Raw genomic sequence first — 26,605 nt, forward strand, 5'->3', positions numbered from 1 at the left:
ACACACACACACACACACATACTCAACCGTTAACTACACATCTCTCTCTACACTCGAGAATATCTCTTTTCAACTTACACACTTTCCACTTCACTACACACTTTCATCATGTCTGCCAAGGTTCTCGCCGATAAGGACGTCAACGCCACCATGACTGAGCAGCCCGCTGTCAAGGACGTCAAGAGCATGGAGTACCACCGCCAGGCTTTCCAAACCAAGATGGCTGAGGACGAGACGTAAGTAGTTCCGTCTATATGAAGCAGTATCAGTAACTAACGCTGAAGCAGTGCCGACAAGTACGTCTCGCCATCAGACAACATCATGAGCCCTGCCTCCAAAAAGATCAACGCTCTACGAAACAAGCACGCCAACAAGTTCGTCTTCCCTTTCTGCTCTACCCTCTTGCATCAAACACCTAACAAACTCTACAGGGCCAAGCCCAAGTCATTGTTCGCCCAAGCGAGCGCTAAGAAGCTCCAAGGCGACAACCCCTTCGGCGCAACGCCAGCACCAGCTAAGGCTGCTTTCCAGCTATAGAGCATTCGGCAACGTCTCTTTCTTCTTCTTCAGTTAGAGCATATTCCACCTTTTCGGGATACGCCTTTTGCTTTTTTGTTGGCTAGTGATTGCTAGCCCACGGTGTTTATATGAACCGCTGGAGGTCTGGTTTAGGGCGTTTGGGGTTTACTGGACGTACACATATACACGCACATTAATAGTGGTGTAGGATTGAACACTTTGGCTTGTAATGACATGATGTGATGACAGGGCTTGGCTTGGCTTCTTTTCTGGTGGCCGGTTTATATACGATTCATACCAATAAATCATGGTTTTGATACACGGAGCATTGAATGCAATATTGGACATAATGACTTTGTTGAATTTTATAAGACAGAGACGCATGCGTTTATGCTTTCCAGGCGGTGTTGATGAACACAACATCCTCATCCGCCACGGGGTGACTCAGACCAACTCGCTGAGGAACATGTCTCGCACTAGCACCCCACACCAGGGCATACTTGAACGTATCTTTGAGAGTCCTGTGAATGCGATCACATACATCTTCTATAGTGCTGTTGCTGCGCACAATCAGAGCCTCGCCAAAATCGGGCTCTGCACCCTTGCGCTTGGTGTAGATGCGGATCAGCTTGAGTTCCTTCCAGCATCTGTCGATGACATCCTGAATACCCAGATCGTCCTCACAACTCATCACGACTGTGTGATCCTCGCGAGCCAACCTGTCGAGGAAGTCGAGTGAGACACTGTCAATCTTGTTGTAGACATAGAGACACTTGATGTACTTTCTGTGGTCCTTCATGATGACATCGATGAAGTCGTCAACGGTAGCGTTCTCGTCACGGACGAGAACCTCACAGTTGAGGATCTTGTAATCACGAAGAATGTTGTAAAGCATCTTCTCGTCCAGTTTCTTGGGAGGGGACTGGAATGTGATCTTCATACCACCCGCCGTCTTAACCTTGAGGTAAATGTTGCTGCGAGTCTCACATTAATAGCAATTCAAGACTGTCTTGACTTAAGCACTTACGGTGGCTCTCGGTTGAGGCGGATACCGACTGCTTCCAACTCAGCCTCCAGCAACGCTCTTTGCTCAGCCTTCTTGGTAGCATCGAGAACCATGAGAATAAGATCACTGGTCTTGGCAGCCGAGATGACCTGTCGTCCTCGACCCTTGCCTTCGGAAGCACCCTCGATAATACCAGGAAGATCGAGAAGCTGGATCTCAGCACCACCATACTCGAGCACACCTGGAATGGCTGTCAAGGTTGTGAAAGCGTAGGAAGCAACCTCGGACCTTGTCTTTGTGACTTTTGATAGGAACGTTGACTTTCCTACTGACGGAAAACCGACAAGGGCAATTCGCGCATCACCACTTTTGCTGACATCGAAACCTGAACCGCCGCCACCTCCGGCTCCTGGACCAGGCTCCAGCAGCTGCGCCCTTAATCGAGCGAGCTTTCTGTGGGTTTTCAGTACATTGAAACTCGATAACTGATGAAATGATCGAAAACAGAAGCGATCCTTCATATGATGGGACTTACCCTTTTAATAGACCCAAGTGATATTCTGAGTTGCGTTAACACTCCTACGAAATCAAATAAAATAACGATAGAAACATACCAGTCGCCTTGTTTTCTAACAATAAGTCAGCAAATGTCCATTATAAGAAGTATGAATATTCCGTTTCATGACTGTATGAGCAGTCAAGTCCATTTTGAGAGTAGGCCGTATGATGAGTTGGGGGTGACCGTTACAATCCTTTCCCCAAAGCCTTCACATAGACCTCTCACAAGAACTTGATATACCAATTTTCATAAAATTGTGTCCCTCACTTACTTTGCGTCCTCTTCATCTCCTCCTCAATCCTGTCGCCATATCAGTGATGCCCCGCCATTGTACCTAAGGACCAACGTACTCCTTGATCTTTTCCGTAATGTTCACCATCTTGACGGTTGTTTGAGACGCTGGTGCGTCTCTGAGAACAACTTGAAAATGGAAGACAAATAAAGCAGGGTATAAGTCTCGAGTCCTCGGCGCCTGTCCAAGATCTAAATCATGAGTGGGGGGTTAAGAGGCCTGATGAAGTGGTGGCAGAATTCAAATATCAAGCTCCACAGGTGTGGAAGGTCAGCTTCACCGCTTTCCTCTTTCGAAACTCAACTATTCCCCCAGAATCTTTTATAGCCTTGCATCATCAGCAGCACAGGCTCGTCGCGTTGCCATCACAACGAATTTTTGACAATTCATCTTCCACATTCGAAAACATGGCCGACATCGCGGAACATATCGAGACGGCGCCGGTCGCTGAGCAGGAGAACCAGGAAATGGCAGTAGCGACAACAAATAACGAAGTCGCGGCGCCAACTGGAAAGAAGGTTGTCAAGAAGATTATTCGCAAGAAGAAGCGACCTGCGCGAGCCCAAGTCGACCCCGATTTCTTCACATCAGAACCTCCTCCTCAGACCGGTACGATCTTCAATATTTGGTACAACAAATGGTCCGGTGGCGATCGAGAAGACAAGTACCTTTCCAAGACCAAGGCGAAAGGCCGCTGCAATGTCTCAAAAGACAGCGGATATACGAAGGCCGACTCGATACCTGGAAGCTTCTTCTGCCTGCGATTTGCGCGTGGAATTTGCCCTAAAGGTCAAGACTGCGATTTCCTTCACCGATTGCCAGGCGACTACGATCATTTCAATCCCAACGTCGACTGTTTTGGACGCGACAAGTTCTCCGACTACCGAGATGATATGGGTGGTGTAGGAAGTTTCATGAGGCAAAACCGAACAGTTTACGTGGGTAGAATTCACGTCACCGATGATATCGAAGAGATTGTGGCGCGACATTTCGCAGAATGGGGCCCTGTCGAGCGCAGTAAGTTATCACCAAATTCAGACAGCAGACATGTACTAACATGACTAGTTCGTGTCCTCAACACAAGGGGTGTCGCTTTCATCACATACGTCAACCAGGCCAACGCGGAATTCGCCAAAGAGGCCATGGCGCATCAGTCGCTCGACCACGAAGAAGTTCTAAACGTTCGCTGGGCAACTGCCGACCCGAACCCCATGGCGCAAGCACGAGAGGCGCGCAGGATTGAAGAACAGGCCGCCGATGCCATTCGCAGAGCTCTCCCTGCTGAGTTCGTCGCCGAGATCGAAGGTCGAGACCCTGAGGCCAGAAAGAGACGGAAGATTGAGAGCAGTTATGGCCTTGAAGGATACGAGGCCCCTGACGAAGTTCACTTTGCTCGAGGAGCTCAATCTGTCAACCCCCTAGGACGAGAAGGCTTCGAGGTGGAGTACCAGGAACGACCAATGATTGAAAACGGAGAGGCCAGCGAGGCACCAGTTCAGATGCAGGAACAACAGCAACCGCAGCAAGAGACCGGTGGCATCTTCTCAGGCAGTACCCTTGCGGCTCTTAATAAGGCAAAGGTAGCGGTGGCATCGAAACCCAAGGCCGCAGCTTCAGCAGGACCTTTGGTGGGATACGGCAGCGACAGCGACAGTGATGATGAATAGGGACAAGGCGCTTTGATTAATATTTAAAAATGCATAGATATATACAGTAATGATACCACCCGAACAGCGAATATTACTTAGCTGTTGAATATCCTCGAGTATAGGATCTCGTGTCTTCCGATCCACAGATCCATAGCAGGCACTGTTTGGCCGGCCTCTTCCACAGGGGTCATCCACTCTCGGTCGATCATATCGTCAATCATCCTCTGGACCTGCTGTCCGGCTAACACTTTCTGCGCATGATAAGGGCCGAAAACATTGGCTCTCACAGCAGCCGAGATCAAGGCCTTGACATGACTCAGCATAAAGACATATGCTGTCTGTCGCAACCCGAGGCCGACAAGGGAACATATCGCTCCGAAGAGCGGAGCCAGATGACCAGAAACCAATGGCACCTCATTCTGGCTCTCCTTTCGCAAAAGGTCCGCGAATTCCCGTAATGCGCGCCCATCAACGTTCGGACAACTTGACCGAAACGATTTGTCCCATATTCCCAGCAATGCACGACCCTGCGCGACACTAGCACGTCGGCCTACAGTGCATATGATAGCAGCATCAAGCTGATCGTCTAACTCCACAAGTTTTTCTGGGTTCCTGTGTGCTGCGAGAACAAAAGGAAGTGTTGTCGCAGCGAATGAGGATAACGAAGCCGGAAGAAAGTTGGTGAACGATGCTGTACCGCGAGGTTCATGGGCCAGATAAGACTCAAGACCACTGCTAAAGGCGAATGAACCCAATGGAAGTGCCGAATCTGACAATAGAAGCAAGAAATGAGTTGTTTCGGCAGCATGAGCTATGAATTATGAGTTTATGCCCCTTATCTATAAGTATGAGTAGTGACTTACGAGTAGGTGACAGGGGTGGCGATGGTTGGTGTTTGTTAAGACGCGCCTTCGCTTCGTGAAGACGCTTTTCTAATTCAAAAATCTCATCTTGGATGAGGTCGGCATCAGTCGGTATCATTATTTGAGAAGGCATTATGAGAATTTCAGTTATTTTACAAAGTTAAGTTGAGTATCAAAAATGGCTCGCGGCGAGATAAGGAGTCCGAGGCAGTTAAAAAGGTTCTAGACTCGGCCTTTATCAAACCCATAACCATGACAAGCTTCATCATGTAAATCCAACAACTGGGATATTTATCAAATACAACCCCGGAACTCCATGCCAATGCCGAATCCAAACCCATTCAGTCTTTATCATACTGATCGACGTACAATTATTAGCAGCCACGTTAAAAACATCTCAATCCTAACCTTCCCTCGCTGAAGCTCAACACAGTCCTGGTATCTTGTATGTACAGTATGGGTAGACTATCTTTATCTCACTCAAGGTCGAACATTCTCCTTGTCGAATCCCTTTCTTCCACGCTCACGTCTCTTTTCTGCCATTCTCTGTTCAATTCGCGCGATGGCAGCAGCTCTGCGCTCAGGCGGTAGTTTTGATGCATTGGCAGCGATAGCACTGTGGTTCGGATCGGGACCTCCGAGGCGTGCATAACGATCCTGCAACAAGTCGATCTTCTCATCCGCTTCGGTGGAAGACGTCCGTTTCGACCGAGCAATCGACTTAGCAAGCGCAGGTAAGTCAGGTACAGTAATCTCATCGAAGTTTGGTCGTCCGGGAGTCTCGCCCCCGTTCTCGATACGCTTGGTGATTTCTTCGCCAAGATATGCTCGATTCCTTGGCGATCGCGGGACAAACGGTTGCCATCTAGGCCGACCAATGTCTGGCTTTCCACCGAGACTTGATGAAGTTGGCTTGGAAGAACCAATATCAGATTTGCTAAGTCTTGGAGGAGCATCATCGGAGAACTTTTGACGTAGTGAATGAATGTTAGGGTCTGTAAGCCTAAGCTCCATTGTGTCGTCTTCTAATTCAGCCAAGTCGAAACTTCGGCGCGCCATGTTGCGCCTGAGGTCTCTATCGTCTGATGAGACATTTCTAGGCTTTGGGCTTTCATCTGCCAGGCGACCAGCGTCTGATTGAATATGCCAGCTCTTCGGTCGTGCGGCCTCATCGTTTTGCTCATGAGCATCGTGATCTCCCGACTTGAGTGTCTTGATCTCTTTCTTAAGTTCGGCAATCTTTGTATGCGCCCTTTCCAGAACCGCATTTGTGTCTGCATTATGGGCCTGTGTTTCGTTGCGGTAGGCCTCGAATTCTTGTTTGAGTTTGCGCAATTCTTCGTCCTTTTTCTTGTTCTCTTCTCGGGCTTCGCGAAGCTGAGCACGTAATTCTTGCGCTCTTGAACCCTCGCGCAGAGGCTCATTATCGTTCTTCTCTTTCGTACTGTTTCCCGTTTCGCTGTTCGCTTCAGCTTTAGCGGCTCGTTTTTCAGCCGCTTTGAGTTGAGTCTTTAGAGAAGATATCTGGTCTCGAAGATCACCGACTTCTTTGACCTGCATGCGAGCGCGCCTCAATTCGCGCTGCGTTTCAAGAAGGGTCTTCTGGGTTCTTGGTGATGTCGCCTGTCGTCGTTTTCGATCGTTCGAATCTGGGTCGTCCTCTCGTTCGCGGAGAAATTCCTCGAGTTGGTCCTCCAGCTCCTGCACTCGGGTTCGGTATTGCACCGCCAGTGCTGTTTGTTTGGTGAGTGTCGATAGAAGATCAGAGTTGCTCTCGTCTGGCCGGTCTGCACGCTTCGATGCCATTTTAGAGGCGCCTTCTGCAATCTGCTTCTCCATCTCAATTACTTTGAGTTGTTCTTCTTTGAGTTTGACTGCGAGCTCAATCGCCTCTGCGTCCTTCTGTTTGGCGTAGGACTTTGCCAATTGTTTGTACTTGAGCAATTTCTCCATCTCCGCTTTCGCATCCTCGTGGTACTTCTCAAACTCTTCCTTCCAGTATCTGCCCGACTGCGAATGAGGCTCGTTAAGATCGATCGTGATGTCGTGAGTACAGTAATCTTCGTCATCGGCTTCTTCCCATTCATCCGAGGAATTGTCCTGTTCTTGTTGCGCTTCGTTCTTTTGACTTATAGATTTTGATGCTTTCTCGAGAGCATCGTTCAAGCGCGTGCGCTGGCGCGATTCTGGTTCTTTGTTTGTATTGGCATTTTTCTTAACATCTTGTCCAAACGATACGCGCTTTCGTCTCGTAGTGCCCGTTCCTGGCGTCAGAAGAATCCCTTGCGGTCGCGGTGGCGTTCGGGAGGATTCCTGATCCATCCTAGAATTCTTGTCCTTTGCTCTCGTGGGTTGATTTGTAGGCCGCGCTGGAGTTCCAAACAATGCACTCTTGAATGCCCTGGCAGCAAAGACGGGCGCAGGAGTGTCAGGCACGTCAATTTGAGTTGTATCTGGTGGAAAACGTTAGAAGTTGAATCGACCATATTTTCCAGAGCTAACGGTGCGAACCTCCATCATTGACTGAATTGACTGGCTCTGGCGCGTTCTCGCCGCGTCTCAACATCCAACCTAGCATCTTGTGATCGTGCTGCGTGTGAGCGAGCAAGCAGTTGATTAATTAAAGAGAGAAAAGAGCTCGCATCAGCGATTATGACAGTTGGGACAGCAACATTTATTCTTGGGCCTGCGCTGCTATGTTGTTGGCTGTTTTGTTGTGGTAGGATAAGATTGGTCGCCGTTGGATGTCAATGTTGACTTTCGTTTCTGTATGTTTACTTTCAGCTGCCGTAGATCATGGCCAAGCAAATGCAGTCAAGACCCTGGCGCCCCACCCTTCCAGCTCTTCCAAGGAATATAGGTGTCTAGGGGCCTGCGCTAATGCAGAATAAGGCATTCCTGCAGCGCGTGCCAGGCGGTTCAGGTGACTCCAAACACTAATTGGACGCCGCAAGAACCGCTGTGAACCCCTCATCAGCCCTGTGGCCGCCTGTAATTCGATGGCACGACACCGCCTTTGTAAGAGCGTCGCAAACTGAGCTGGCAGTCATTAAGTGGAAATACGCGGGAGCACGTATTAAAACTACCCCGCCACTTTTTGCGACCCGACGTCAGAGGGAGCTTTCTCTTATCTTTCATCCATTCACTGGATGACCTTATACAACCATTTATCTCATTTTTAATTATTAGTATTCGCCGTCATGGCTCTTTCCCTGTAGAGTGTCACGGCTTTTGCTGTGACTCGACTCTCCTCTGGAACCTGCGCAAACATGGCGGGGAAACAACCTGGGGTATGGAAGAAGCCCTTGACTCTCAATAACGACACCAATGACTCAAGCTTCCCCGGTCTCCAACCTACTGCGAGCCCGGAGGTCAACAACAAAATCGAATATGAAGAACTACAGCAGAACGAGCTTCTCGCCCTCGAGGCCATTTATGGCGATGACTTTGTTATGCATTCGGGAACCCAAAGCGCTTGGAAGGTAGAGTTCTACGACGTCCCCCCTCGACTTACCCTTCGAGATCCAACTGGGCAATCGAAGCTCACGGCCTATAGAAAACCGAACCACATTTTGACATACGGATAAAAGCATCGAAAGATGAAGACTTTGCTTGCACGCTGAGCTTTGTTATGACTGCAACCTACCCGAAATCACCACCTCTCGTCACATTGAAGAACTATGACTTTAAGGAAGTCACACAGTTCAAGATCCAAAAGTTCTTGGAGACAAAACCCAAAATATTTGCGCAAGATGCACAGGAAATGATCGACCAGATTGTTGAAGGAGTAAGGGACATCCTCGAGGATGCTGCGCAAGCAAAGGCAGATGGCAAACACCTACCGTCCCTCGAGGAAGAAAGAGAACGCCACGAAGCTTACATGGCAAAGCTAGCGCAGGAGAAGAAGGAAGCTGAAGAACGCAAGAAGATGGAAGAGGCCCAGGAAGAGGAGCGTGTCATGGCCGAGATGCTTCAACAACAAATCGACCGACAGAAACAGAAGGCCAAGGAGTCGAAGCGTCGTCCTAACGGCAACACCCCTCAGGAACTCAGTGCCAGTACAGAGACAGACGAGGTGATCGAGTTTGATCAGTTCTGCGATGCTACGGACAAGTCGGGAAATAGCATTGTCTTCAAAGCTGTTGCAGGCAAATGCGATCCACGACAAGGCCCCGTGTCTGTCGTTTATACAGTCAGACCTGTTCTGGCTAATGGACAAGGTAGCTTGACTATGGCTTTGAAAGAGACCATCTTGCGTACCACAAACAAGGACTCTAAGGAGTTCAAACATCAACTCCAGAGTCTAGAATCTCGCCTTCAGGATCTTAAGACTGTAAAACGAGTTCATCACCGCCATCTCGTTGATATTTTAGACTTCAGAGTCCAGGCGGGACTTGCTACGGATCCTCATGTCGCAAATGCATGGACCATAAGTATCTTATCACCACTGGCAGAGAAAGGTCCTTTAGAGGAGTTGTTGGAGCTTGCAGGACAGATTGAGATTGGCAAAGTGCGTTCTTGGACGCGGGACCTGCTAGATGCACTCAACTTCCTCCACAACAAGAATATTGCTCACCAAGATATTCACTCGGGGAATATTCTTCTGTTCAGAGAAGCTACAGGTGAAATTATTCCTAAGATTTCTGATGCTTGGTACCAGAGAGAAATCCACTCCATCAACTCTCACAAACTGGGACTTCCTGGATTACATACTGCGAAGTCTGCCTACTGGCTTCCTCCAGAAATCGCCAGCGTATCAAAGCCTCAGTATACTTTCAAGACTGATATCTGGGACTTTGGTGTTGTATTTGTCCAAATGATCTTTGGCCTCGACGTGCTACGAACGTACTCGTCACCCAAGAACCTGATGGAATCAGTCACCCTTTCGCATTCTTTACACGAATTGGTGAGTAGATTTTTTAGGGAGGACAAACAGAAAAGACCCAGGGCTTTCGAGCTTGGATCCAGCGAGTTCTTGGCCACGGATGCACCGGTTCTTTTCGATGATTCATCCGCCATCCTGTCAAGCAGCCCTGCGACTTCATTGCAGCCCATTCCAAGATTTCGGCGCGATTCAACCAACCATCGAGGACCTTCTCTGTCACGATACACCGAGGACTTTGTTGAAGAAGGCAGATTGGGAAAGGGGGGCTTTGGAGAAGTTGTCAAAGCGAGGAAGAAACTTGACGGACAGATCTATGCCATCAAGAAGATCACACAGCGATCACAGTCCAGCCTTACAGAAATCTTGAAAGAGGTTCGATTGCTGTCTCAGCTCAGCCATCCTGCTGTTGTTCGATATTACAACACATGGGTTGAGGAAATCTCTGACCAGGGCGATGCCGAGGACGACACGTCAACCGGTTACATCACAGAGGAAAACACCCAAGGTACGGAGTCTGCTGGTATTGATATCCAATTCGGCACTAGTACAGGAGGTCTCGATTTCATATCATCCAACGCCGGTGTAGACTATGGATTCGAAGACTCGGAGTCGGATTCGGACGAAGATGAAGATGAAGATGATTCGGACGAAGGAGAGGACGACGACGACGAGGAAGAGGAGGGCGAAGAAGAGGACACAACAGACTCTGATGACGAGTCGTTGGATGAAATGTCTATCCATCGTGTTGTGTCTCCAGATAAAGAAAGGAATGCCATGTTCCAGCGACGATCTAAATATCAACGGTCGTACCGAACCATACTCTACATTTCCATGGAGTATTGTGAAAAACGAGTGAGTCATCCGGCTTTTGAAGTACATCGAGGATATAAAATGCTTACGAATTCCGTTAGACACTTCGTGATCTTATCACTAGGAACCTGTACAAGAACACGGCAGAGATTTGGCGCCTTTTCCGTCAAATCCTCGAAGGGCTGGCTCATATCCATGGATTAAGCATTGTTCATCGTGATCTCAAGCCGGAAAACATATTCATCGGCAGTAGTTCGGATGGGATTGACAATGTCAAGATTGGTGATTTTGGACTTGCCACCAGTGGACAGTTCTCGGTTGAGAAGACTATCACTTCGAACACCCTGGAAACAGACGACATGACGAGAAGTATCGGCACGGCCTACTATTCAGCACCTGAAGTCAGATCGACTGTGAATGGTATATATAGCACAAAAGTCGATGTAAGTGGATCAAGTCACTTGTGGTCATTTCTCTAACTAACAATACCAGATGTATTCCCTAGGTATTATCTTCTTCGAAATGTGCTACTTGCCCATGATGGGCATGCAAAAGGCCGATGTCCTTGGTCAGCTTAGACAGCCGCAGCCAGTGTTGCCATCAGACTTTAAGCCCGCGGAGAAAGCCCAGACCGATATTGTGTTGTCCTTGGTGAATCACAATCCTAAAGAAAGACCTTCGAGTACCGATCTCTTAAAGAGCGGCAAGCTGCCGGTTCAGATGGAAAGCGAGACAATCAGGCGCACTCTGGCAGGACTTGCAGACCCCAGCTCTCCTTACTATCGCAAGATGCTTTCGACGCTTTTTGCGAAACGCATGGAACCTACCAAGAACTATGCCTGGGATATGTCTTCGGCGAACATGAGTCCGCAGGAATTGCTTAATCAGGGCTTGGCAAAGCAGGAGTTGATCTCCATCTTCCGTCGCCATGGCGCTTTGGAAACCCCTCGCGGCATCATTTATCCAAGGTCTTCTCACTATGGCGATAATGCCGTTCAACTTTTGGATCCTAATGGGAATGTGCTCCAACTACCATATGACCTGACTCTTGGAAATGCGAGAATGATGGCGAAGCAAACCAACGGACCAGTTGTTCAGCGAACGTTTACTTTTGGCAACGTGTTCCGTGATAAGCAGGATACGGGACAGCCGCTTATGTTTGGAGAAGTCGATTTTGATATTGTCACCACGGATACACTTGACCTTGCTCTCAAAGAAGCAGAGGTTCTCAAAGTGATTGATGAAATCATTCACACGTTCCCTTCACTGTCCACAACAGCCATGTGCTTCCATCTTGGACACTCGGATCTTTTGCATCTTATCTTTGAGCATTGCGGTATCGAGCCCGCCAGTCGGCGCGGAACAGCAGATGTCTTGAGTAAGCTGAACATTCACAATTACACCTGGCAGAAAATTAGGATTGAACTGCGGTCGCCAACTGTAGGTGTCTCAGCTACAAGTGTGGATGAACTTCAGAAGTTCGATTTTAGAGGTAAGAAGAGTGGCTCTCCAGGAGAATGCGACATAACTGACGCGAAGTAGACACCCCCAATAAGACATTTGCCAAGCTCAAGACTCTTTTTGAGGGCAGCGAGATGTACCAGCGAGCCTCGCCGACCATCGCTCATCTCAAAGAAGTTGTTGAGTATTGTAAGCGCTTCAGTGTGGGAACTAAGATCTACATCAATCCTCTCAACAGTCTGAAGGAGGCCTTCTACACCGGAGGTGTCCTTTTCTCTTGCCTGTACGACAAAAAGGTCAAGGAAGTTTTCGCTGCTGGTGGCAGATATGATCAGTTGATCAAGGAGCATCGACCGAGAGTTGGGGGTCAGTTTGGAGAGAGGCACGCTGTTGGATTCAGTTTGGCATGGGAGCGACTGGCAAAGCCTCCCAAAACTGGGGGGCGCTCGTTCTTGAAGAAATCCGAGGACGAAACAAATGGCTCATTCAACACTCGACGAGTAAGTTTATCACTGACAGCTACAACTTGTGGCTTATACTGACTATCTGCTGCAGTGTGACTGTCTTGTTGCCAGTTTCGATGCTGCTGTGCTGAGATCGTCGGGCGTTGAGATACTCCAGACTCTCTGGGCGCACGACATTAGCGCTGAGATGGCCAAAGATGCTAGATCGCCTGAAGACTTGTTGTCGAAACATCGTGACGAAACGTATTCCTGGATCATCATTATCAAACAGGATGCAATCTTGAAGATCAAGAGTATGGGACGAAAGGATGTCCCGGATGCAGACATACCAACAACACAGCTGCTTTCTTGGCTTCGTAACGAGATTCGAGAACGCGATTCACGATCAGTGGTCAAACTCCGTGGCAACAGTTCGGCGGACACCCACTCGGGCGACAAAGATTCTGAGCAGGAAGTTCTTGTACTGGTGGCACAAACGCGGAGTAAAAAGTTCAACCGTAGAACGGTTGTGGAACAAGCCCAAGTCAGTGCGAACAGTTTGGTGCGATCGTTCCTAGAAGGACCAGTGTTGGCTATTGAGACAACCGACCAGGTTATGGACCTGATGCGCGAGACATGTCTCTCAGAGCCAGATGGATGGCGACAAGTCGAACATTCAGTGACGACTACGGAGAAGAAGTACATACGCGAGATCCACGACCAGTTGGATACTTTGAGATACAAATATCTGAAGAAGAACGGGTCGAGGCACGCGTTCCTCTACAACTTTCGCTCCGGCAACTGCGTCTATTACGATCTGGGTGCTTGATATGTTGGAATGGTGTTCAGTGGGATGTCATATATGGAAAGATATATTGCTTATGTGCCTATGAATATTGGATCATGCATTGCATGGCAGATAGCGTGAGTTCATTGGTACTCAGCCAGAAAGATAGATTTGAATGAATTAACTCAACTCATTCTACGTTCCTTGCTTGACCAAACTGTATCTGCTTTGACAGATCTCGTAAACTGAAACAATTATGACACCAAATCAGAAGTTCTACTGCTTCATCATGCTAACCCTGTAGTTGAAACAAATGGAATCGGGTTGCTTGGATTTGCGCCCAGCTGATCTATATATAGAGAAAACGTGAAGAGCTAGGAAGTTTGTTTTCACCAAGGCGCCTATAAGTGCTGATCATTATGGTTCTTCACCCAAACCCTCGGCGCTGATAATCATAGGTAAACTCCAAACATCAAATTGAATGGATGCACCGACGACTAGGAATCATTAATCATTGGAGCCAACGGGAATAAATGGGCACGTACAGTAAGCATGCAGGCATGATGGGCTAAGTGGGACCGAAGTGGAGTCAAGGGACCAACAAGATGTCGACGTCAGTTTTTCTTTTGGAGCAGGCACGAGGGGGGGCAAAGCAAGCGTAAACAGGGCAGGCGTCACTGTCAGACACCCAGATACCTAACCCAACTAGAACCAAAACCAGGTGGCAGGTGTTACTGCGGTCACCAGCAGGGATTGGATTGGATGTTAATGGAACCCAGGTACTCTACTGAGACTACACCCCCGGTTCCGGGGCGGCGGCCTGGCCGATGTGAATGACTCTCTTTTATTGATAAGTCCAATGAACCAACTATTGATTTCCATGTATGTAATTCAATTCTTTTCTTTTCTTCCCCATTTATTATTCTTTTGCTGCCCTGAAAGATATTTGCTTCTTTATTGAATGTGTGGAGAAAGTTATTAAGAGGCGGCTCCTTTTTTGTTCATTCTCAAAACTATTCTGTCTTTTTGTCTAGTTGAAAGCATACGCCCATCAAGGTTATTGTTTAGACGAAGACGACCTCAGCAGACCAGCAGATAAACCTCTTTCATACAACAACCTTGTCTTCTTCTCATTGAGAGTCAAAAAGTACCCAAGCAGGAGTTGCCAACAAAGCAAAATACCCGCCAGTTCACCTCACCTCAGCTCAGTTGTTTTATCCCTAAACACCAACACCACTGCCGCTGCCACTAGTTACAGCGTACCGCTTCTGCGCCAATCGCCGAAGCCGCAACCACCGGGCTTCTACTTCCACGGGCCTCCTTCTTTACTCTCGCCCCTCCTCGACCGCCCTTTCCACGCCCTTCGCCTCCGGCTCTGGCCTGACTTATTAAGCCTGACCTGACTGACCAACCTGCACCAAACATCTTGACTTTGGAACCCAAGCCTTTCGGTCTTTTCATTTCACCCACTCGCTCATTTGGAGGATTCTCTATTGTAGGACGGCGGTACGACACACAGACTTAAACCGGTAATCCGTCATCAGTCACCACATCATGGCGCAAAAGCGACTTATGCAGGAGCTTCAGCCCCTCCAGAAGGAGAAATGGGTCAACATTGAGGTAGGTTGCATCTGATTGTATTGACAGAGATGAGAACTCACACATCCTCTAGACCGACGATTCAAACATCCTTCGCTGGAAACTCGGTCTCTGGGTCGTCAACCCCGACAGCGTCTGGCACGGCGCCTACCTCAAGGCCGAGATGAAGTTCCCGCCCGAGTATCCATACCAGCCTCCTACTTTCAAATTCCTGACCAAGAATATCTGCCATCCCAACGTTTACCCAGACGGTAATCTCTGCATTTCCATTCTCCACAAGCCAGGAGAAGACGAGCAGTCGGGCGAGCTGGCGAGCGAGCGTTGGAATGTTCTTCACGGCGTCGAATCCGTTCTCCGATCCGTCCTGCTCCTGCTCGACGATCCCGAGATTAACTCCCCTGCGAACGTCGACGCGAGCGTACTCTACCGCGACAACAAGAACGAATACAACAGGCGGGCAAAGGAAATCGTTGATAAGTCTCAGAAGGACATACCAACAGGTTCCCGCATGCCCACTCCCTCCGAACTCACCGTTGCACCACAAAAGCCAGTTGACGACGATGCCGACTTTTGGAACATGACAGATGAGGAAGAGGATTTTGGCGGTAGCGACAGTGATGAGGATATGGACGAATTCGATGAGGACGACGACGAAGACGACGATGATGTTAGAGACCGCAGATAAACGTCCTGGCGCGGTAGTGCATTTTTTGGGCAGGCCAATATGACGTACTGGGCTACTTTTCAACCCTGGTATCCTCGGCATTTGGTGGTTTCGTCATTTTCATCTACAATAAGGTCGGCGGCATAGCGGGTTGTGTTTTATTTACTTAGGGCGTTAACGATGCGGACTGTCCCGACTAGAATAGTCTCGATAAGGCATGGGCTTGGCATGATGGGGACTGGGACAGACCGGCGGTCTCTGATTTACGCATGCTGTTATAAGGAGCAAACGGTGTATTTTTGATTCTTGATTTCTTTATAGACAGAATACACATTTCAGACGCGATTCACCAAGTATACTGAGGTGCCAAAAGTCCGAGGAAAGACCATCAGATGAACGTTTGTCGAGATGCCCTTGGCAAAATTTCCAAGATGGAGTCAAGGGTAACCGCATAACTATTAAAAACAAAATCGAAGACCCGATTGTGTGAGCAGCATGATCAGCAATATATTGGTTAGAGGCTGTTTCACAAGCCATTAATACGACAGCGCGGTAAGACATCTACTTCTAGACGCCTAATATTGATATCGAAAACCACTAATTTGACGTTATGCAACCACCCTTGCCTGCCCTACATGCCAGGGCAAGAGAAAACTCCTTACGCTCAAATGCTAAAGCAATAATCATGTCGTGTCATAGACAGCGGCGATTCCTATCGTCCGCCCGTGCTTCATTTTCAAAGGGGGGAAAATGACAAGCCAAGCCACCAGTGCAACGGCTGCCATATCCCTCTCATCAAGCCAAAAGCAACATCGTAAGCCGTCTATTGCTTCTCGTCTGGTATGTCCATATCCATCAGATTGATCGGCTCCTTTCTTTCGGACGGGGTTCTCGAGATCGACATGAAAGGAGGGGGTCTAGACTTCTCTTGCATCTCCGGACTTCGAGGCTCCTCACTGTCCACATAGTCGGCTTCGACCGTATTAGGTGTCATGGTAGCCGAAGTTGGCTCTGTTGTGGACGTAGTTGAGCCTTGAGGGCGAGCTGGGAGGGTAGGAGGATCGTCCAAGATATCGCTACTGTGGATATAGTTCGACGAGCTTCCATAATCCTCCATCTCAGTACCTGTGTGATCATCTTGAAAACCAAATGGGCTGTCGAATCCATTTCTGCCATCGCTGCCAATGGAAGCACGGTTGCTGTCCATTGAACCGACGCTGTCAGCTCGATGTTTTCTTTTTGAAGGTGAGAGAGGCGAGAGAGGGTGGTCAGAACTGGGTGTTGGCTTTACTTCAGCCGTCGTCTCTTCTTCAGTCAACTCCTGCCGAAAAGCTTTGTTGTCCACCTTAACAAACAGCTCTAGCTGAGGTGGAAGTCGCTGCTTCGAGGTTCCGAGGGCTTCCTCGGTGGCATATACGAGCAGAGGCTTCCTGGTTTCATGCCACACATCCTCGAATAGCTCCTCGGTCTTGATTTTCTGTGATCATGTTAGTCACTGATCTTTCAAACATGTTTGTTCCCTACCTCGACCCGTGTGGTTGATCCATCTCCGTGCGAATCATATGCCAGTCTCCACCATTGATCAACGCGGTTGTTCTCGTTGCTGAGTTCTATCAAATCCTCTTCTTCACGCTGACAGACATAGACAACGTCCGACGAAGTGGCCACTCCACGAAGCAGGTACTTTTTGCATGTCATGGGCTTCGGACGACCTGGCTTGTCCGGCACCGTGAGAAGCCTTCCCAGAGCTCTTTGTTTCTTCGCAACCTGTTCCATCTCTGTATCGAGGTCTGTAATCAATCAGTCAAAATGTTCTCCATCTTTCCGAGTTTTGAGACCTACCCTTCATTCTGTTTTCTAGACTTTCGAGCAACGTCTTCGAGTACTCAATTACCTGCTCAACCGTCTCATATCGCTTTTCCTGTTCATCGTCGCGGTCGGGAGCAGCCTCGCGGCAGTCGGGATCCTTGTCAGTGTTGAATCCCGAATTCAGCAACGCCGTGAATTGTCTAAAACCGTCAAGGTAACTCTTGTAACCCTCCCACTGCTCTACTGCCTTTTTCAGCAGGCCAGACTTTGTGTTAATATTGCCGGTGGCCCAAATCCCCTTCAGTTGATCGAGTTGCTCCTTTTCTCTTTCAAGACGTGCCATATCCTCTTTCGTCTGGCGCCAACCGTACTGGATGCGGCGGGCCTCGTCTTGTCGAGAGACCAGGTATTTCTCTGGATAGAATTCATGAGGTATTTCGATTGACTCCTTTGGTCCATCACCAGATATATCGAGCACCAAAACATCGCCCATTTCTTTGAAAAATGCCACTTTGGAGTCTTCTTGAATGGCTTCCGGTCCAAGTGCATCACTCCACATTACGTGGTCGAGTGCCTCATACAATGTCTTGATGCACTTGTACTCGTTTCTTGAGTGTTCTATTTCGAGATAACCAAAGTTGACGTTCTCTTCCATGGCGCCACCGTGGAAAGGTGCAACAGTAGCAACCTGTGTGAGCGGCCTGATCGCTTCACCATGTCTGTCCTGTAGCATCTCGTAAAAGTGCTTCTCAGTGCCAATGCCATGGAACTTCATCAGCTCCGTCAGCATAGATACCGAGCCGTATGCACGCTCGGTGGAATCCAGAAAAGCCATTAGGCGGTGGATTTCCTCTTCGAACGCAGTGCTGCTGTTGTGTTGTCCCGGTTCCCAGGTCATCTCTTCATTCATTTTTGCCACAACCTCCTGTGATAAGATCTCCTCCCCTTTCCACCAATCCTTGTTATTGCCGTATGTTGTAGCTAGGTTACCGATGTTGAGAAGGATATTTCGGACCATGGGAATTTCATGCATGATCGTGAGGAGACCGCCCAGTCGATGATCATGCTCTCCTAGCCTGCTCTTTATCAGCATTGCAGGGGCGCTTTGTATCCTCTTTCTTTCTGACGGCTTCGGGTCGTTCGTGGAGATCTCTTTGCTAGCTGGCCCAACAGGAACCATTGCCCATTGGCTCTCCTCGTAGGTTTCGCGATTTGCTGGGCCAAATTGAGTAGGCGCCGGTTCCGATGGACCTATGAAGCCGGTTTCTTGTTCGGGAATCGTTATTCCAGCCTCTTGCGCCGACTCGCGAATGGCTCGTTGTACATCGTCGTCTTCCTGTGCCTGGCTATTCGGGACACCTGTATACGACCCGGTTAGTAGATGCTCGTCGGACTGGGAAAGAGAAATACCGGGCGCATGTGCCGCAGCCCATTCCACCATCGTACCCAGAGGAGATCGATTATTTGATCGTGAAGGAGGTCTTGAGGGAGCGCCAAACATATGGGAATCGGGCGGGGGAGTTACGCCTTGGATAACGGCGTGATCGGAAGATTCGACATGGAACGCTGGAAAACTGGTTAGAGGCACGGGAGTGAGATATATGAAGGAACTGACATATTCCGGCATTATTGCTGTTGCCGTCCCTGTCCGCGCTGAATGCTGAGTCGTCCCAGAGCTTCGTGTACCTCGATCGAAACTACGGTGTTTTAGCATGCGACTAGTACTTTCATACAGGAATACCCATACATTGTCCTCTCCGTTAGTATAGAACTCGCCGGCAGCCACGTCTCCATTATTGTTATTGAGCTATCGAAGAAAATACATGTTAGTCGCAACGGTTACTGGGTAAAGGTATTGGCTCGGAGCTGACCTTGAGCGCTTGTCTTGCCAAATCGCGATCGTGTATAGCGTTCAGACCGCAACAGTCAATCAAGTTATCAATATCGGCCTCCGAAGGCTCTTTGGACGCCATCGTGTTGAGGTTGATGAGGTTGAGGAGGTATGGGTATGCAGGAATGAAGAAGGACCTCTAACAACCAACGAGTGAGCAGCTTCTACTATCACTTCGCTTCCCTGGTAGAAGGTTGCGCTGAGCAGCCGCGGAGGGGCAGGTACTCACTAAAAGAGTGATAAGATAAGGAAAATGCTTGGCATACACGTGCATTCATTCATACTTGAACGTTGAGGACGGTAGGTATCGAAGTAATAACGAAAAACCGTTCTGCTATCAGTCAAATGATTAACATTGAAAGTGATAGAGAGTTGGATTGTTATTCTTGCTGCGTAATTGGAATACAGAAGTCCGAGGCATAAGCTGGATCGGTTCTGTAGCGGAGCTTGGCGTGAGTATAGTCCAACACTCCAGTTATGATATATATTATAATTACTTTGGATTTGCTTCAGATCTTTTCGTGTAGGTACAAATTGATTGTAAAATAACGTAACTAGAAGAGGTCAAGACCTTGTACAGGCCTTCACCCCTCGCAAGCTTTGCGATATGGTGATATGATAACATGGATATGGTATCATGACACACCAAGCGGCAAATCCGAAGCTGTTGCGACAACAGTTAGACAGATAGCTCAAAGCCAATACTCCAAGTCACTAGCAACGATCTTATGCCTGTAATTCAATATGATCTTATGCTCCATACATCTTTTCTGTAATAAACCTGAGCTACCTATCTTGAACAGCATCTAGCTGTAGCTAATGGCTTCGAAGGTTCTAGAAGCTTCGACTACAAACCGGGGTTGACGGGAATAGCTGCAGTTTACGGTGGGGAGCAAACCGTCAAGTTGGCGCTACAGATCTAGGATCACAACAGAAACCTAGGTACTATGTACAAGGTACTACGAAACACCTATACCTACAGACGGCGATTGAAAGCATAACGCATGGGCGAGATCTTAGCATCAGGCCAAGTATCAAGCCTCGTCAAGACCCGCTCAAGCTTCCAGGAACCATCTCGAGCTCCGGAGCTGGAGGTCTTGGACTGGATTTCGGGCGTCTGGGGCGCTATCTCCACCACGGCTAGGTATCGTCATAGGTCACTTTATCCCTGCGAAGACCGTCAGGTATCGACAGGTTGAGAGCCCAGCCCGACACGAGACTGCGGCAGAGCATGACCGACCGATTTTTTTGACATGCGTGATGCAGGAATTGAGTTTTGAAGGCCGTTTTATACAAGAAAAAATAGAAACATTTACTGGCAGTTACAGCAGCAGAAGTGAAACAAACAAGTACAGTAACTTATGTAGAGGTACATAAAGAAACTCTATGGAAATCGATCGACTCGACGTCACCCCCACCCCATGTAGGTAATGGAAGGCCAGCCAGCCAGCGTCTATTCCATATCAAGTTCTTTGTCCAGGCCTGGCGGTGTCCTTTTCCCCCTTGGAAGCTTCCACAAGGTCCCATGCCCCAGTATTTCTCAGTGGTGGCTTCTCTAAATCCTATGTCACGGTCGCATGGCGTTGAAGTGTTAATGTCATTAGGTAGTCCTGACTCCCATTTTATCCTCTTCACCTCTTGGAAACTCACTCTTACACTAAAACATCCCCCTCTTTAACCTCACTTCAATTCAAAAACAAACCTTTGCACTTTTGGTTTAACTTTATAGAAAGCAGCGACACCTACACCTACACTGCTTTTTTTCATTTCCACCGCTTTCACCTTTACCTCAACACATTCGAACCACATCGCAAACCTACCTTACTAGAGACATTGACCACGAGCCACAATGGTCAAAGAGACTAAGCTCTACGATACCCTTAATATCAAGCCTGAGGCTTCTCAGGATGAGATTAAGAAGGGATACAAGTAAGTAAACATATTTCCATATGCGGAGCTACGAAGGCGCAATACCGATCACGACTTCTTTTATCATGTTACCGCCTTCGAATGCATCATGGCCACCCCATGCTGCTTTCAAGGATTTGACAAGTATGAAGCATCATATCGAAAAACTCGACCTTCGCGCAACCTGCATCAATCTTACCTCTATACAGCTATGCTAACCATTGTTCTTCCACAGAAAAGCTGCTTTGAAATGGCACCCAGACAAGAACAAGGATAGCCCCGATGCGGCTGAAAAGTTCAAAGAATGCTCACAAGCATACGAAATCCTTTCCGATCCCGAGAAGCGCAAGATCTATGATCAATACGGTCTCGAGTTCCTCCTCCGCGGCGGCAGCGCTCAGCCCGAAGGCGGTGCCGGTGCCGGCGCCGGTGGTAACCCCTTCGCTGCTGGAGGTATGCCCGGTGGGTTCGGCGGATTCGACTTCAGTGGTGGTGGTATGCCTGGCGGAGGCACCCGAACCTTCCACTTCAACACCGGCGGTGGAGGTGCTGGCGGCTTTGGTTTCAGCAACCCAGAAGATATTTTCGCCGAGTTCATGCGCAACGGAGCTGGCGGCATGCACGGCGGTGTTGATGACGATGATATGGCAGGCATGTTTGGCGGATACGGCGGTGCTCGAAGCCGCGCTTCACGTGCACGATCCGGTTTCGAGCCTCGAGCCAGAGAAACCACCCCTGAGGTCACCACTGTCGAGCGACCTCTGCCTCTGACACTTGAGGAGTTGTTTAATGGCGTCACCAAGAAGATGAAGATCAAGCGCAAGACCTTTGACGACTCTACCCAGAAGCGGGTACAGACCGATCAAATCCTCGAAGTTCCTATCAAGCCAGGTCTGAAGAAGGGTTCCAAGATCAAGTTTAACGGAGTCGGCGATCAAGTAGAGGGAGGTCGCCAGGATCTTCACTTTATTGTCGAAGAGGTAAGCAAAAGCTCCAGAAAACCATAGGTACGATTAGATAACTAACGTGTTTACAGAAGGAACATCCTCTCTACAAGCGCGAGGACAACGACCTCATCCACACTGTCACTCTTGACCTCAAGGAGGCGCTGACTGGTTGGAGGCGAACAGTGACCACGATCGACGGTCGACAACTCAACCTGGAGAAGGGAGGTCCCACTCAGCCAAACAGTGAGGAGCGTTATCCCGGTCTAGGTATGCCAATTTCAAAGAAGCCAGGCCAGCGAGGCGACTTTGTCGTCAAGTACAAGATCAACTTCCCTTCGAGTTTGACTGCCGACCAGAAGCAGAAGTTGAAGGAGATTCTATAGAGGCTCGCTACGGGCAAAACTGTTTGCAATCAACCGAATGCTCGAGGTGTGCTGGGATTTCTTCTGCCCGGTAGCACCTTGATTGGGTCACAACGACTTGCATTATATATCATTGGTGTTTTGGCGTTGGGGAATTTACGAATAATGAAAAGAGTGGAAGTTTGATGGGTTGGGCCTTGTCTATGAGGAGCCCTGGTCGAAGAATACAAAGCTATAGGAGGAAGAAGGGGAGTTTTAGCATGTGACTTTGATATCCATTTGATGGTTTAATTAGTTAGCAACTATATCTTATATAGGGTCTGTAATACGAAGACAGATTGAAGATCTGACGAATTGGCTCTTACGTGTATTTCTCTTATAGTGTCCCGCTGATGCGATCACGATCCGACGAGCCGGTGATGCTATATGTTAATTTTGTGGTAAATGGGCTGATACAAATCCCTCAAAGCCGAAGAGAGGAGCCAAGTATGACGAGGGTTGTTGAAGTTTGGGCCCACTGTTGCCGAGTTACTGTTTACATGGGCATGGCTTATTGATTAAACGGGTTGTCGGTTCGACTTCTCCGACACTGCAGTTTTCATGTTTACTTGGAGATGTTTATGAGAGGTTTTTCTCTCACAAGCCAGCCAACCGTTTACTGCCGAGTAACCCTGGTCCATGCTAAGAACTCATGCTTGTTAGAGGCTCAAAGAGCAAAGTCGCTGATGCGGGCCGGTAGGAGTAAAGAGAAGAAGGGAAGAAAACGGGTCCCCTCTCTTAGCGTCTTGCTTAACAGGGATTCAAAGTGCAGCGATGACGACACTTGGCGGTTCTTAGTCGGACCTTAGTTAGCTTGAATGGAGGGGGAGGGGCAGTTAATCATGCTCATACAGTACATGCTGTGATTCTATTCGATTCGCGATCGCGAGGGGTTTTGTTTTGTCTTGTCTGACTTGCACGTGCTGGTGGTTTCTCAACAAGATATCTGAACAACGTACATAGGTATTATATACAGTCTATGTGACTATTAGCTTTGTTAACAGCTAATAGGGGTTCATATAACTATACACTTCTAGTCTGACGTATAATCATGATGCCTCTGTTATCCCCCCCTCGTCCGCGGGGTTTCTCAACAACCTGGTGCAGTCTTACACGCGCCGGATGGCTGATGCACGTTCATCAGCAACCTTCCGTTGCTACCTTAGTATTAACAGTCACAGTCCAACCCGGGCAACCCCCGTAGTTGGACTTAGCAGGAGCCCCAGTTGCACTTGCATGTTCCAATTACAGCTTGCTGCAGTACCATCAGCTCCAGCTCTTTCCGTCGCAGTCTGAGCGTCCTCCGTAAGGTAAGGTTGAATCAAGGAAAGGCAGCTCCTCCATAAAACCTCCGTTCCCCCACAGTTGCTCCATTACTCTCGTCTTCTCCCTCCACCTCCATTCCTCGCTCCACCGTTTTTCTAGGACATTCTTCCTTCTTTGCCTACTTAACACGTCCAATTCCTCTTGGAACTTACCTCTGCATCTTCTCTAGAACTTTCGTCAATACAATCCGTCAAAATGCCTGAGGTATGCGACTTCTATACTGCTTACACCTTGAGCGGTGCCGCTAACATGTAATTGCAGATCAACACACTCCTGTTCGACTGCGACAACACCCTCGTCCTTTCCGAGGAGTTGGCCTTCGAGGCCTGCGCTGGTCTCATCAACGAGATCTGCGAGTCCCGCCAGGTCGACATGCGCTTCACCGGCGAGACTCTCATCAAGGAGTTTGTCGGCCAAAACTTCCGCGGCATGCTCACCACCCTCCAAAAGAACTACAACATCGACATCTCCCCCGATGACCTCGAGAAGTACGTCCTAAAGGAGGAGGACGCTGTCATCGCCAAGATTAACGAGGCTCTCAAGCCTTGCCCTGGTGTTGATGAGCAGCTCGAGAAGCTTTCTTCTTCCGGAAAGTACACCATGTCTGTTGTCTCTTCTTCAGCCCTTCGACGTGTTCGCGCTTCCATTGAGAAGGTTGGCCAGGACAAGTACTTCCCTGGCGATGTTGTCTTCTCTGCTGCCACAAGTCTTGAGAAGCCTACCAGCAAGCCTGACCCCGCCGTCTACCTCCACGCCCTGAACAAGCTGGGCAAGAAGGCCGAGGAGGCTGTTGCCATTGAGGACAGCAAGAGCGGTACTCTTAGCGGTACCCGTGCAGGCATCAAGGTCATTGGATACGTTGGTCCTTATGCTGAGGACAAGCAGCCTGAGATGGAGAAGACTTTGAGAGAGGCTGGTGCTGTTGTCATCATGCGTGACTGGTCCGAGTTCCCCTCTGCTCTGCAGAAGATCGAGGCTGGTGAGGTTTAAACGATGGAAGAATTTTATGACAATCTGCTTTGAGGAATACCCAAATACTACATATCGGTCATACAGCGAAAGAGATGGGCAGGATAACGTAGATCAATCTAATTAATACGAATTTGATGAACATATTCACTTGGTCGTTGCATATCATGAGACATGGTGAACAAACTGAGACATGATCTTATTTAGACCGACCAGCACAAGTGGTTGCTCAAGATCGAATCTCATTATGAAGTTCTTATTAATGTTTCACATACAACTTATTCACTATCGGCGCCAATCCATCAAAAAGCTATTAACGCTCTGTAGTGTGGCTCGGTTCGGATTCGCCCCAGGGTAAGCTGTCATGATGAAGCCCAGTCTCGACTTGATTAATGTCTTTGTAAACGAGACATTTTCGACCGAGTCTCTGACGTTTCCCTCATCGTCAAATAGATAGCATGATATAGCAAGAGCCACGCCAACTGAAAGATCCTTCCCAGACTCACATGCTACAACAATGCGTTGTTGATCAGATACCGTAACCGAGGCGAGATACTTGGCAGCGAAATCGCATATATCTGGTAGTGCAGTTCGAAGATTTCGACTGGCTACTTTGCTTTTCCCAAGTCCAGCCTGCATGTGTGTTTTGGATTTGACCCATGAGTCCTTTGGTGTTGTGTCTTGGGTAATAGCTATGCGACATTCCGTCGTGTTGGCGGGCAGTGGTAAAGGGCAAACAGATATGTGAGGCGCGATCTGTGTCTGTGATCCTTCATCTTTCTTATTAGCCGAATGCTCATTAACCAGTCTAGTGATAAGATCTGGTAGTTCTGCCTCTGGCGTCTCAAGAAGCTCATCGATATTCTCCCAGAACAAAGGCGCTTCGAGACCATGTGCCCACATCTCAGTATCATCAGCTGCGCCCTGGATGTACCCTCCCTCATCCATCTCACTGCCTATTACACGGCGACTAGCCGTGCAACAGATCACAGGCCGAAAATCCTCGAATATAGACTCGGTATCTTCAGGCGAGGGGAGGATCGAGTCAGGCGTTACCCAGAATGGGCGTAATGGTTTGGTGAGGCATGTCGGAAGGTTGAGATTGAGAGCTTTTAGTGAGGCGACGAAACCAGGTATGAGGGCGGATATTTGAGAGTGAGTTGTTGCTGGAAGATGGGCTGGGAGGTAGAGTTTTGAGGAGGAGGGGTTTGAGGGGAGGAGGGTGAGGTTGAGAACTGTGCACCAGATCGGAATCGTTGAAGAGAGGGCATCAGGCATTCCTGTATGAGTCAGTATACATACTGGTGAGAATGCGTTGGCGAAAGACTCACGTTTGCCCCGACGAGTTGAGTCGACAACTATAATACTACAAACCCATTAGCCCTTTGATACTTCAAAGTTATAAACCATCTTATCCTAAAACTTACCCGTCATTTTTCTCAATAATATCAACCAAATGCAGATTCAACCTCCTCGTACTAAACTTCCAGGCCCTCTCATGACCATCTGTACTTTTGAAATACGCACTCGCACCCTTTCTGTCTGGCGGAATATACCAGCTCCCACAACGCTCATTAGCAACAAGTGGTCTTGGAGAATATGATTGAGAGACACGGTCCACAAACTCTGCGTCAGTTTGAATGCTGTTTAGACGGTTGTGAATTGTGAGTGTTGTGCGTTTGAGAGAGGCCATGAGCTGGGACATGGAGAGTTGTTCATTCTGAGGGAGGATGAGATCCGAGAAGTGAGGATCTGGCATGCTGACGGTTTTGAGATGAACAAGTGTATAAGTGACTAGAAGATGATTTGAGATAGAG

General features: G+C 48.6%; 11 protein-coding genes across 11 annotated transcripts; 6 read left to right on the forward strand and 5 right to left on the reverse strand.

The window, feature by feature from the left end:
- Nucleotides 1–108: 108 nt before the first annotated feature.
- On the forward strand, nucleotides 109–537 carry FIESC28_04185 (uncharacterized protein; the record flags this gene model as incomplete). The annotated part of the gene is made up of 3 exons (XM_031158332.1): nucleotides 109–236; nucleotides 288–374; nucleotides 432–537. 3 exons carry the CDS (start codon nucleotides 109–111, stop codon nucleotides 535–537), a joined length of 321 nt encoding a protein of 106 aa, XP_031017478.1.
- Nucleotides 538–907: 370 nt separating this feature from the next.
- On the reverse strand, nucleotides 908–2,463 carry FIESC28_04186 (uncharacterized protein; the record flags this gene model as incomplete). The annotated part of the gene is made up of 6 exons (XM_031158333.1): nucleotides 908–1,493; nucleotides 1,547–1,978; nucleotides 2,061–2,085; nucleotides 2,140–2,154; nucleotides 2,356–2,384; nucleotides 2,435–2,463. The coding sequence occupies 6 exons, from the start codon at nucleotides 2,461–2,463 to the stop codon at nucleotides 908–910; spliced, it is 1,116 nt and encodes a 371-aa protein (XP_031017479.1).
- A 320-nt stretch (nucleotides 2,464–2,783) lies between these two features.
- On the forward strand, nucleotides 2,784–4,043 carry FIESC28_04187 (uncharacterized protein; the record flags this gene model as incomplete). The annotated part of the gene is made up of 2 exons (XM_031158334.1): nucleotides 2,784–3,393; nucleotides 3,442–4,043. The coding sequence occupies 2 exons, from the start codon at nucleotides 2,784–2,786 to the stop codon at nucleotides 4,041–4,043; spliced, it is 1,212 nt and encodes a 403-aa protein (XP_031017480.1).
- Nucleotides 4,044–4,120: 77 nt separating this feature from the next.
- On the reverse strand, nucleotides 4,121–5,021 carry FIESC28_04188 (uncharacterized protein; the record flags this gene model as incomplete). Its single annotated transcript, XM_031158335.1, has 2 exons — nucleotides 4,121–4,836; nucleotides 4,889–5,021. 2 exons carry the CDS (start codon nucleotides 5,019–5,021, stop codon nucleotides 4,121–4,123), a joined length of 849 nt encoding a protein of 282 aa, XP_031017481.1.
- Nucleotides 5,022–5,368: 347 nt separating this feature from the next.
- On the reverse strand, nucleotides 5,369–7,466 carry FIESC28_04189 (uncharacterized protein; the record flags this gene model as incomplete). Its single annotated transcript, XM_031158336.1, has 2 exons — nucleotides 5,369–7,341; nucleotides 7,400–7,466. The coding sequence occupies 2 exons, from the start codon at nucleotides 7,464–7,466 to the stop codon at nucleotides 5,369–5,371; spliced, it is 2,040 nt and encodes a 679-aa protein (XP_031017482.1).
- Nucleotides 7,467–8,157: 691 nt separating this feature from the next.
- FIESC28_04190 (uncharacterized protein) lies at nucleotides 8,158–13,316 on the forward strand (the record flags this gene model as incomplete). Its single annotated transcript, XM_031158337.1, has 6 exons — nucleotides 8,158–8,370; nucleotides 8,445–10,625; nucleotides 10,685–11,026; nucleotides 11,076–12,075; nucleotides 12,126–12,544; nucleotides 12,600–13,316. The coding sequence occupies 6 exons, from the start codon at nucleotides 8,158–8,160 to the stop codon at nucleotides 13,314–13,316; spliced, it is 4,872 nt and encodes a 1,623-aa protein (XP_031017483.1).
- Nucleotides 13,317–14,828: 1,512 nt separating this feature from the next.
- On the forward strand, nucleotides 14,829–15,558 carry FIESC28_04191 (uncharacterized protein; the record flags this gene model as incomplete). Its single annotated transcript, XM_031158338.1, has 2 exons — nucleotides 14,829–14,894; nucleotides 14,947–15,558. The coding sequence occupies 2 exons, from the start codon at nucleotides 14,829–14,831 to the stop codon at nucleotides 15,556–15,558; spliced, it is 678 nt and encodes a 225-aa protein (XP_031017484.1).
- Nucleotides 15,559–16,360: 802 nt separating this feature from the next.
- On the reverse strand, nucleotides 16,361–19,319 carry FIESC28_04192 (uncharacterized protein; the record flags this gene model as incomplete). The annotated part of the gene is made up of 6 exons (XM_031158339.1): nucleotides 16,361–17,014; nucleotides 17,062–17,327; nucleotides 17,380–18,912; nucleotides 18,962–19,043; nucleotides 19,094–19,153; nucleotides 19,218–19,319. 6 exons carry the CDS (start codon nucleotides 19,317–19,319, stop codon nucleotides 16,361–16,363), a joined length of 2,697 nt encoding a protein of 898 aa, XP_031017485.1.
- Nucleotides 19,320–21,086: 1,767 nt separating this feature from the next.
- On the forward strand, nucleotides 21,087–22,475 carry FIESC28_04193 (uncharacterized protein; the record flags this gene model as incomplete). The annotated part of the gene is made up of 3 exons (XM_031158340.1): nucleotides 21,087–21,166; nucleotides 21,381–22,125; nucleotides 22,182–22,475. 3 exons carry the CDS (start codon nucleotides 21,087–21,089, stop codon nucleotides 22,473–22,475), a joined length of 1,119 nt encoding a protein of 372 aa, XP_031017486.1.
- Nucleotides 22,476–24,014: 1,539 nt separating this feature from the next.
- On the forward strand, nucleotides 24,015–24,809 carry FIESC28_04194 (uncharacterized protein; the record flags this gene model as incomplete). The annotated part of the gene is made up of 2 exons (XM_031158341.1): nucleotides 24,015–24,023; nucleotides 24,081–24,809. 2 exons carry the CDS (start codon nucleotides 24,015–24,017, stop codon nucleotides 24,807–24,809), a joined length of 738 nt encoding a protein of 245 aa, XP_031017487.1.
- A 264-nt stretch (nucleotides 24,810–25,073) lies between these two features.
- On the reverse strand, nucleotides 25,074–26,547 carry FIESC28_04195 (uncharacterized protein; the record flags this gene model as incomplete). The annotated part of the gene is made up of 3 exons (XM_031158342.1): nucleotides 25,074–26,068; nucleotides 26,120–26,154; nucleotides 26,216–26,547. The coding sequence occupies 3 exons, from the start codon at nucleotides 26,545–26,547 to the stop codon at nucleotides 25,074–25,076; spliced, it is 1,362 nt and encodes a 453-aa protein (XP_031017488.1).
- Nucleotides 26,548–26,605: the final 58 nt, after the last annotated feature.

The sequence above is a fragment of the Fusarium coffeatum genome (assembly GCF_003316985.1).
Source record: "Fusarium coffeatum strain FIESC_28 chromosome Unknown BRIP53273_contig_87, whole genome shotgun sequence".
NCBI lineage: Eukaryota > Fungi > Ascomycota > Sordariomycetes > Hypocreales > Nectriaceae > Fusarium > Fusarium coffeatum.